This window comes from Phaethon aethereus, assembly GCF_964289735.1.
Source record: "Phaethon aethereus genome assembly, contig: HAP1_SCAFFOLD_108, whole genome shotgun sequence".
Taxonomy (NCBI): Eukaryota; Metazoa; Chordata; class Aves; order Phaethontiformes; family Phaethontidae; genus Phaethon; species Phaethon aethereus.
Genome location: NW_028113960.1, coordinates 1146912 through 1158335, shown reverse-complemented (window position 1 = coordinate 1158335; position 11424 = coordinate 1146912). Strand labels below are relative to the sequence as shown.

The 11424-nt window shown below is 46.8% G+C and overlaps 2 protein-coding genes across 2 annotated transcripts in view; one reads left to right on the top strand and one right to left on the bottom strand.

The window, feature by feature from the left end:
* The window catches only part of LOC309416447 (E3 ubiquitin-protein ligase RBBP6-like), a gene marked incomplete at its 3' end in the record, with an annotated part of 134771 nt that overhangs the window by 75833 nt on the left and 47514 nt on the right, over nt 1-11424 (top strand).
* Nucleotides 285-11424, bottom strand: part of LOC309416423 (serine/threonine-protein kinase PAK 3-like) — a gene marked incomplete at its 5' end in the record, with an annotated part of 30802 nt that continues 19662 nt past the window's right edge. Inside the window, 6 exons of the mRNA XM_082015974.1 lie at nt 285-2274; nt 3436-3573; nt 7490-7686; nt 8127-8226; nt 9073-9190; nt 9946-10058. Coding sequence (XP_081872100.1) covers nt 2182-2274; nt 3436-3573; nt 7490-7686; nt 8127-8226; nt 9073-9190; nt 9946-10058 — 759 coding nt within the window. The 3' untranslated portion in view covers nt 285-2181. The remainder of the gene's footprint in view (nt 2275-3435; nt 3574-7489; nt 7687-8126; nt 8227-9072; nt 9191-9945; nt 10059-11424) is intronic.

Genomic DNA, 11424 nt, shown 5'->3' with positions numbered 1-11424 from the left:
TTAACGGACGCCAGCCGCAGGGGCTGCCCTGATCGCATCACTGCGCGTGCCCAACGGAACACTGCACCCCCCCGCGCCTCACCTGGCCTGTGGTGTCCCTCCTGTCACCCCCCTGGGCCTGCCACTGCCTGGTGTCCTGTCACACCCCAGGCCTGTGGTGTCCCTCCTGTCACCCCCCTGGGCAGTCACTGCCCGGTGTCCTTTCACACCCCAGGCCTGTGGTGACCCTCCTGTCACCCCGAAGGCCTGTCACCGCCTGCTGTCCCTCCTGTCACCCCCAGGCTGTCACCACCCGCTGTCCCCTCCTGGCAGCAGCCGGCCAGGACAAGACAGCCTGGGGAAGATGCAGTGGGCTTTGCCGTGCGGCACTTGGCTGCCCGTGCCCAGGCCCAGCGAAGGGAGGGGACATCTCAGGGTGTCCGAGTGTCTCTTCTTGCATTTACGGGAAGTTCGGTCAAAGAGCCAATGGCCATTGATGGTTATTGCCATAAACCCATCTGCTTGTACTGGTACCGCTTCCACAAAAAGAAGACGACAGGTCATTGTCAGAGGAGACTCCCTTCTGAAGGGCACAGAAGGCCCCATATGCAGACCGGACCCACTTCTTAGGGAAGTCTGCTGCCTCCCTGGGGCCCCAGTTAAAGCTGTGAAGAATAAGCTTCCTACCCTGGTACGGCCTCAGATTATTCTCCATTATTGATTTTTCATGTAGGTAGTGACAAAGTTGCAGTAAGAAGTCCAAGGGCAATCAAGAGAGACTTCGGGGCCTTGGCACGACTGGCTAAGGGATCAGGAGCACAAGTAGGTTCTCCTCGGTCCTTCCAGTTGCAGGAATGCTGACGGAAGGAACAGGAAGAGCCAGCAGCTTGAGCCCGGTGACACCGGCAGAATTGGGAGGTTTTTGATCATGAGCTGGTCCACACGACACCAGGCCTGCTGGTGACAGGTGGGGTACACGTGTCTCAAAGGGGGAAAAGGGTCTTTGCACAGGACTTAGCAGGGCTCCATGAAAGAGCCTTAAACTAGATTCGAAGGGGGAAGGGGATAAAACCCGGCTCGCTAGAGATGAGCCTGGGGGCGGCACGCCGATGTTTGAGGGATGGTGCTAGCGAGGTGCTGCAGTCTGCCAGCTCAGTGGAGGTAGGGAGGATGGAGAGCTGTGTGACAGCAAAGACGCAAGGGTTATTGATGTGTTAGAAACCACAGCAGAACTGCCCCTTTGGACTTCCGGAGGGCATACTGGAGTCACTGTGTTCAGCCAGCTGGGCAGAGGATAGGGAATCCCCCATATGATGCGTCCCGTCTGCCTGGTGGGCCTGTCCCAGGGAAGGCAGGGTGCAGTTCCAAGAGTCTCTCGCTTGCTCGCTCTCCCTGATAGCCTCAACCTAGTCACCTCCTCCCGCAGCTCGGTCACTACGTGGAAGATTTCCTCTCCCTGGGCGCACCTCCCACAGCTGTGCTCACTGCTGCCGTCCATCAGCATTGCATCCGTCCGTTGCCTCAGCCGAGGACACTGGGACGGACAGAGCGAGCGAGAGTAGGTCAGTTGAGGTATGAATGACAGTGGCAACACAAAGACTGGAACTAAACAAGAAGCCAAAGCCAAACAAGCCAATGGCCTAATCCAAGAACAACCCAAGCATCCTGCCTTCCTACTGCCAAAACAGGACGGTGGTTCATACCTTAAAGGCTACTTAGCCCTTTGCAGGACCAGGCCTAGACATGAAGACTACAGCGCTAAGCTGTTTTACAGGGGGGTTTTTTCCTTTTTTTTTTTTTTTTTTTAACACTGGGTGGCTGTTGCTTCACTTGCTCTTTTGACTGTCACAATTTCAAAGTGAGTGTACACCTTATTCACAGGGTGAGAAGGAAGGGGACCTTCCAAATGAATTTGCTTTCCCTTGGAAATGGCTGAGGCAGGCAAGCATTTGTGGTCGTTACCTCTCTGTCTTAAGCCCTGTTTCATCTTCAAAATAAATTCAGGAGCCAGAAGGCAGGAAGAAGAGAAACGGTCATATTTTACTCCTTGAGGGGCTGGGTTGTTCTCCCTCCTACCACCATGACTGTGACCATTGGCTTCTTTATCCATCCACCTGTCCCACAGCACAAGCGTTGAGGTTCTATAGAGTTTTATTCTCAGTCCTGCTCTGAGCTGGCATGGGAGAAAGCCGGCTTGAAGCACTAGTGGCTGCTGCCGTTCTTATTCGCTTCCTTTGCTTCCGTGATCAGCGGCGTCAGGCTGGAGAGAGGCTTGGCTAATTTTAGGAATGGATGCTGTGCAAAGGAAAAAAAGAAATGAACCATTACTTTCCAAACTCAGGTACTCACAGCCTCAAGCAGCATTTCTCTGGTTATGGGGAATACGCTGAAACAGGACTGAGGGGACCATCTGCACCTGCGTCTTCATGTCCAGTACCTTGCTATCACAGGCAAACAGGGCCCAAAATCCCATTAATCCCTTTATCAAGTTGTCTTCAGCGTGCTGGCATTTCTGCCCTGCCAGCACTCTGGGAGTGCTGTTTGCTCTCCCAGGGCCTTGTTCCTTTCAGGAAACGCAAGTTACTTACTTAGGTTCCTGTTTTCTAAAGACATGGGCTATCTGAGTTGTCAGAAAAGATCAGAGGCATAAGCCGTTCCTTAGGGAACTCCAATACCTCTAGGAAATGTTTATGCCAGGAGTATTTAGGCCCATGTGTTCTTCTGAAGGCCACGGAGGTACAGGTTTTCAGCACCAAGACAAGAGCAGGGACACCAGTGACAGAGCGCTGATGGACTCAGCTCTGGCTTGCAGCGAGAGCAGTGGCTACCATCCCATTTGCCACTATGTAAAGCTGAATATACTACCAAAATTCAACACAGGGCCGCAAAAATGATCAGAGGGACAGAACACCTCTCCTAGGAGGACAGGCTGAGAGACTTGGGGTTGTGCAGTCTGGAGAAGACGAGGCTCCGGAGAGACCTTTTTGCAGCCTTCCAGTACTTAAAGGGGGCTTCTAAAGAAAGATGGGGACAGGTTTTTTAGCAGGGTCTCTTGCAACAGGACAAGGGGTCATGGTTTTAAACGACAAGAGGGTAGATTCAGGCTGGATCTAAGGAAGAATTTTTTTGCAATGAGGTGGTGAAACACTGGCACAGGTTGCCCAGAGAGGTGGTAGATGCCCCATCCCTGGGAACATTCCAGGCCAGGTTGGACGGGGCTCTGAGCAACCTGCTCTAGTCGAAGATGTCCCTGATCAGTGTACGGGGGTTGGACTAGAGGACCTTTAAAGATCCCTTCCAACCCAAACCGTTCTATGATTCCACTTCTTTTCCTTTTGAAAAGCACCAAGACTGGAGACTAATATGAGGGGGTTCCGTCTCATGCCTTTGAGTTTAGCTGGTGAGAAAACCATTACATAGAACAGCTGTTCCGCTTGCAGCCGTGTCCCCTTTTACCTGCAGAAGTTCCTTGGCAGACCCTCGCCTGTCCACATCCACCTCCAGGCAGCAGCTCAGAAAGTCGCGAAACACCGCGGACAATCGCTCAGGGTTCTGCAGCTCTGGTGTCCCGTTCGTAGCGATCAGATGCAGCGCCTAGAGAAAAAGGGAACATGAGACTCCACCTGTTTCCTTCATATCCATAACTGCCCAGATAGACCCCATTTTTTAAGGTTCAGTCTCCAGTGGCAGTTTCTTCCCTGGCAGGGGGTCAGACAGGATTTTTCTATAGCTACATAAAAAACCTTGAGGCAGCCACAGCTCTTCCAATATCAAAATGATCTTGCCTTGACAGCTGATTTCACGGACTGACCTGGTTAGTATGAACTACATCGGCAAAAGCACATTTTGCTTCTCCAAGTAGTGACAGGCTTGTGACAGTGACAGTTTACAGCCTCTTTTAAAGAGTGAATTTGGCCTAACGCTATTATTTCTGAGGATTACTACTGAAAATGCATCTCGGCGGGGCTCACTGTTCCCTAAAGTACAGCTTCCATAAAGCAAAGGTAGCCAAGTTTTTTGCTCTGCTCTTGATAAAAATGGTAACCAGATGGGAAAAAAGGAAATCCATCAGCTTAGTCCTTGGATAAAGAAACAGAAACATTGGGAACCTTTTTTTCAACACAGGCACATAAGTTGCATGCACAAATATCTTATGAAGAAAATGCATCTTTGGGCAGATGGGAGCCAAGCTGCAACAACGTCTTTCAGCAGTCTCCAAATTCCAGATCAGCGTCACTTATGTGTTAAGAAGAAAACGTTTAATGCTTGCTATCAGAAAAACGAGTAATTCCATCGCTATGGTAACACTCCGCTACCTCAGAATTGGGAGTATTCACCTGTGTTAAGGGTTGAGTCCTCTGTGGATTCCCCTCCATGTTGTGCATAAATGTCCAGCTGCTCATCTGAATGCACAGTCATTCTGTGCACACAAGCCTAGCCAAACACTTGAAAATTCCAGCCTTTCTCCTCTTCAACAGCATCCAGCCAAAGCTAAGCTCAAGTTTCCTAAGCAAAGCCAAGGATGTTCACTGTCAAGCAGCTGACGGAGTTCATGCAGCTGAGCAAGTCTTCCTGATATTCCTCAGGCCAAGGGAGTACAACGTCATTTTGCAAAACACAGGGTGAGCAGTATCCAGTGTGGTTCGCTTGTAACCAAGGTCTAACATGCTGAGAAGCCAGCGAGATGAGTTCATTGCGCTTTTGCAAGATGTTATGTAGAAACGGAAGACAAACCTTTTGAACTATTCAGACATAAACTTCCAGAATACGTCTAAACTACACAGCAATAATGATAGAAATAGGCCATGGGGTCTTCCATTAAAACGTCTGCCATTACAACAGCTCTGTTCTACTGGCACTTAACTAGACCGGGACCACATTGACTTTGCTATTGTCCTCTTAAATACAGAGGACAATTTCCAAGCCTAAAAAGGCAAAGAAACGATCCTAGAGTAAAAACAATAAAAGGAAGCTTCTTTCCTTTTCCCACAACATAAATGTCACAAAATCAGTCTGATCCTGTCCATCTGCAGCTGACCTCAGCCACCGGACACAGTGGTGAGCTGGAGTGCCTGTCCTCACTACGCTTCAATTGCGCTACCCGAGGAATGATACTTCTCCTGCGGGAAAGGACTACAGCACCAACGGCAGCTTTGGGGATTTTACTGCAGCCACATTCACCTGAGTGTGAAACAGGAGTGCCAGGACAAATGGAGCTCTTTTAGTTACTTGTTTCTTCTCAGAACATGAATCCCAAAGAAGAGTCATCTTCAGCTCAGTACGTCCCCTTTTCAGTATTTCCACCAGAACAGGGAAAGGTCTACGGGAAGCTGAAGTACCTTCTTATCACATATCTTTTGGTCTCCTATGATATGCAGCTGGCAAAGAAAAGCAAGTACGGTACAAAGGAAAGGAGCGTTCGCAGTAGCTGCAAAGGGGCAATAAGCTCATTAATTTGTTTCACATGCCAAGAAACAAGAAAGGCTTCAGCAGACCATTACAGCTGCAGTCTGTGAAAGCAAGATCCTAAAGGTATCCAGGCCACCCAGATACGTGACAGAACAACATACAGATGATTAAGAAGCCTGAAACTGTAGAAGATGTGCAGCATTTGAAAAAAATGCTACAGTTTTGAGACAAATTGATGCGCTGTGGTTAAGAAATGAAAAAGAAATGCTTAAGGCTTTGTTTTGTTTCTGTGGTTTTCTGTTTGTTTTTTTTTTTAATTGAAATCAGGAGGAGGTCCAACCTGAATTTCAAAGGGTTTTTATCACACCAGTGTTTGTCCCCCAGGCCCTCGGCATGTGCCGGATGGAAGGAAATCACAGTGAGAGGAAACAAATACCATCACAGACACATCCAAGACACACATGGCTCGAAAATTGTTCATTCCTGTGAGTTCTGCATCAGCTGGAAAGAACGTGAGCAGCATGGGATGCGCCTGCTCTACACGTGGAAAACACCACTGCATCTACATGAAGACTGCTGCTAACTCTAGGACTAATGAGCCTTTCATGCCCTTACAATTTATTTAGGTGTTTAAGTAACGGAAGCTCCTGTGTGCCTTCCATTATTAAAACAATCCTTCATAAAAAACAAATCAATCCTGTCGGGGTTGATTGACCTTAATAAAACTAGCTGATAACTGGGGAACTTCAGGCAGTCCATCACAGGCTGTTCACTGTTCCTAGCTCAGGGGCAACAACCGCTGAAAAAGAGCCCAGGAAGCCAATGCAGATGGAAGCAACTTCAGGTGCCTGATTTTCGTCTACCACAGTTTTACTAAGACACCTGAAGATGCCTTGAAGCTCTAAGTGTCCAAGCTGATCGTATCTCCAGCAGGAGATGAGGCATATATGGAGAAAAAGAGCATCTCAAAGAATCTGGGTGAGGGCAGGAAGAGCTGAGTTTGGTCAGAGAGAAGAAATCCAGTGATCTTTCTAACAAACAGTTGACCTGAGGCTTCTCAAGGAGCCCTAATCAGCATTTGAGGTTAAGGAGGCAGGGAACCTTCAGCATCCCGACCAGTCACGCTAATGCTCTTCACGGGTTTTTGCTGCCTTATGCAAGGCAAATGCATTTTTTGCAAGGGTCTCCCAGGGAAGCAGGTGGAGTGTGGGCTCCTCTCTTTGCTTGGCCGGGGGTATTTCCTGACCATTCTCTTGTTTCTTCTTTCAGTCTGCAGTACGCGGTCGGGGTGCCACAGACCAGAGAGAGCGCAGCCTTACTGCTATGAGAAAAGCTAAAGGTCAGGCTCTATTTTAATTCTAGCCTTAATAAGAATTGCGTATGTATACGCATAGAGCAAACTTAATTTCCTCCTGAATTCCTGCATCCTGTCAGTAATTAACTGTGCAGCATTGAGCTCTGTTTCAGCTCTCAGTCATGAGGTGTTATCTTGGCAGACATTCCTCCACTATGACACGCTCCTTTGGTATAAGAACTGGTCATTTCATTTTAAGGAATTAGGACAAAACTGGAAACTTCAAAACATCAAAATACACTAGTGTACTACAAGTACCTGTGCCAAAACAGACTTGTAGAAAAGCATTTGCTAAGAAGTGATTATGGCATTACTAGAACCAGTGACACTTCCTGAAAGGCGCAGGTGAGCAATCGGCACTGATCTGAGTTTGGAAAGACTTCTCCTGCACGTACAGTTGAAATATTTTTCATAAAAATTCCCCAGCTGGAGGATCTTGCTGCTGAAAAATTCTTGTCATTCAGAGATACAGCTCAAAGAGAGTTCTAAAAGCACATGAGAAATCTCAAGCGTGGTTGAGGGCAAAAATGACACATTTCTGAACAGTCTACATGTCACTTCTCTTTTAAGGTCCCCCTATTGACATAACGACAGCTACAATATATGCCGATATGCTCCAGCGACATATTTAGAAGCAGCCCTTGGTGGAACTAGTTCAAGCTGGTGTAACTGGGATTTTGTCTCATGGGAGACAAAACATGGGGCAGGTTAGAAAGACGGTGGTCTCTGGTTTTATTCGCACCTTACCCTGAGAGGATGAGCATTAACGTAAGGAGGTTCTCCTTGCGCCATTTCAATTGCCGTGATCCCAAGCGACCAGATGTCCACTTTGGGCCCGTATGCGTTTCCCGACACCACTTCTGGTGCCATCCAGTAAGGAGACCCGACCATCGTGCTCCGTTGACTCTGCTCAGGGGTGATCTGAGCACACAAGCCAAAATCAGCTGAGGAGAAAAACAAGTACTCTTAAAGGCAGCTTGATTTATGAAACCAAGCAAAAGAAATCCCTTCCAGATGCCTCAGAAGGCGTTGTTGAATCTATCTGGTAAAGCGGCCATGCTCTGTTTACTCAGTGCTCGAGCCAAGGAAATACTGAAGTGGCCACTTAAAAACCCCTCAAGTTTCATGCAGTGGCTTTTATTCACTTAAAGCTTTAGATTATTCTTTATTACTATCCCTTCTGGAAGGGACCTACACAAACCAAAACCACTCTTTACACCTTTTTCCTTTCTGTACCTCCCTGGACATTGGCACTGTGCTCTTAGCTCGCAGCAGTGGTCTGCCAGTGCACTACCACAGGCATCGCTTTTGGGTAACAGGCAGTCAGTCAAAAGCAGCCCCACACCACATCCTGGGAATGCTGCACCTGACCAAAGATACCTACTCAGTTTGACAGATCCATCCATTCCGAGGAGGATATTGTCGCTTTTGATGTCTCTGTGGATCACTTGGTTGGAATGAAGGCAATCCAGAGCTTGTAGGCACTCATAGATCAAAAACAAACATGAGGGTAAAACTTACTTAGTGACCAGATTTCATCACACAAGAAAAGAAATGGCTCGAAAGGATTTAATTTCTAGTTGAATTGAGAGTAATGGCAGAATATTGTGCTCTCAAGAGGAAGAGCTTGCTGCTTCAACACAGAGTAATAACTTCCTAAACAAAGGCGTAGTAGCTTTTGAAACAGAAATGTCAATTCTTGCCACAGAGTGTCCCCTGAAAGCACGCACGGAATGACTGCTGCTGCAGGGAATGTGCTATCTCCACCCAGGTGACAAACTATGGTTTGCCAAAAACCAAAAAGTCCCTTCCTTCGGTATAAGATGGATCACTTTTGAGTCGGAGGTCGCATGAGAAAGATTTTATTGTTAGGCTTGACAGCAGATCTGGAAATAGCGTGTTAGGCATTTTTCAGGAGCAACCACCGTTTTGGGTGGAGTGCTATTCTTTTAAGCCGAGGACTGGGATGAAGGAGCCCCTATTTTTCTTTGTTGGTATTTTAAAATTCTGCCACCAGCATATTTGCTTGTACACGAAAGGAATGCAGTACAGGCATGCTCCAGGCAAAGGTTTAGAGAGGCAAAGTTGAGAAGAGTAAAACTAAAAACAACAAAAAAAGAAATAGTACAATAAAATTCTATGAGTAAAACAACAGAGTGTAATAAGTGCAGCGATACTGGCAGGCAGTTCACTTAAGATGCTCTTTCTTCTCCGTATCATAAAAGCAACACAGAAACAAAGCTCTGAACATGAAACCTCTCATCTTCTTACCACCTGCTTAGAAGTACCATCCTGTCCCAGTAATGGGAAGCACAGGCGGGATCCCTTACCTCCCTACAGACAGCTGCTATCTGTCCTTCATCCATACATGTCTCCTCAAGAACATCATTTAAAGAGCCTCCAGCTAGGTATTCCATAACCACCCACAGTGTGTCACCGACGAGGTAGCTGAAAGAAGAAAACAATGGCACTGAGATGAGTGTGCACGGCTAAATTACCTCTGGAAAAAGGCTACAGCTGATTTTGTTTCCAAGTCATTCTTACAGGAGGACAGGACAACATGAATAGACATTCCCTCTAGGCTATACAGGACTTAGAACCTGTGCGGTCTAAATGAGGAAGGCCCATAAGTGAACAATTAGACGTCCGAGTTGGCAAGCAAGTGAAAAATTGAAGTTCAGTAATGGCAAAGATAAATCTTGGACCAGGAGGATGTGTACCAGTGAGGACAGGAATTGGTCAACAGTTTGGAAAACCTACCAGAAAATACATCCAGGAACAGGAGAAACAATTTAAAAAGTGGCAAATTACGTGTTTCTGCAAACAAGAACTTCACCTTCCTGATATCCACAGCAATGGAAAAGAGCAGGAACAGCCCAAAGGAAGTAATTTCAAGGAGGATTTACCAGCACTTATGATAAGACACAGAAATCATGATCAACTTAACCACAAAACCAATCAAGCCAACAACAAAACAACATGGAGGTAGGCTGAGATGGCTGTGCCAGGTCCTTGAAAACAGTCTTAAGCAATATATGCCAGAAAAGATTAATGCAGACAAAATGCAGTCTCCTCCCATACACTGGCTATGAGTAGATAAACAATAGAGGTCAATTTTCTGCCAGCGACCAAAGGGGTTTTTAAAAAGGTTTGGCTTGCAGCATGTAAATGAACATTCACGTGATCATACCAGAACTACTCACCTCTCTAAATAGTTCACAATATTGGAGCTCTTGTTTTCTCTCATGATGAGGATTTCGTTAACTATTAGCTCCTTTTTGGGCTGTTGTTGGAGATTAATTTGCTTTATGGCCACCTAAAACGACAGGGAAAGCCATTAACTTGAGTAGCCTGTTGCACAAGGTCCCAATGAACATGGAGCGCGTGTTTTTGGAATGACATAGCAGAGCTGTGCCAAACTGTCTTGGTATCAGACCAAAGAGCTCAGTAACTTATATTGCAACACCCAATTTCTCTGCTAGCCTGGGTGCTAGTTACAGGACACAGGGCCATATATATTTTGTCTTGTAAAATCTGTACAAATGCTCTTTAAACTATCAAGCACGCATCTCTAACAACACTCTCTGGACCGACATTCTTCTCAGATGCTCTTAGTTTACCACCACTATTATTGTTGATGCACAGTTTGCAAGCAGGAAGTGATTTTGTTACTGCCAAGATACACAAAAACTGCTGGTAATGCTTTAGTAATTGTACGATTTGTCATCATTATTTCAGCAACTGCTGTTACTCTTGACTTGACGGCATAACAGAGAGAAAACACAGACGTACATTACATTTCAAAAGCCATACTAAAACAATCATTAAGGTTACACACACAAAAAATACAGTCCTGGCTGTTGCCTTCGCAGGCGTGGCGACCTGGTTCAGGAACGGCACGGAGACCAACCCCAGGCCGCTCGGGCCATCAGCTCGCTGACAGCAATGTGGTAGATGGCAAATGGCGTTTATTAGTGTGTGACACGGCGTTATATAGCTTAGGTTTCTAACCTCACTTCCGTCTGCTTGCATCATAAATTAAACGCTATTGGCTTTCAGGAGAGGGGCCCTAACTTTACGTACAGCGCGATATCTTCCGGCCACCAGACCCTAGCTGTCTACACCTGGCACTTCCTAGCTTCTTGAATCTTGATTTTGCAACTCGAAATACACATTCCTTAACACAGTTCAGATTGGCAATTACTTTGAGGGTTTCAAAAAAATAATCCATTCTATGTCATTTGATGGATACACCCTGGGTTCTAAGCAGGGCTAGACCTCTACCTAAGAGCAGTTATAAAGCGCCTCTGTCTAGTCCTGCTCTCAACATGGCACGAAAGAGACCACCCCTCCGCTCCCATTCCTGGGTTTCTAGCCACATTTTCAGGCAGGGTTTGTATAGATTCAAGACCGCTTGCCTTGGAAAAGGAAAGGAATGTGAAGAGGCCACTTTAAACTGGTCACTACAGGGGCTGTCAAAGCTAATGCCGCTTTCCTTCAAGATTCGTTTCTCACCCTCCTGGCCCCCACTTCCCTGCGAGCACTTCACGGGCTGTAATGGGCTGTCACCGACACCAGACTTAAACACGACTGTTTGGTTTGGGAGAGATCTTTGCTCTTGATATACTTCTTCTACACTGACAGACAAGAGAATGATTTCTAAACCAACACATTGACGCTGG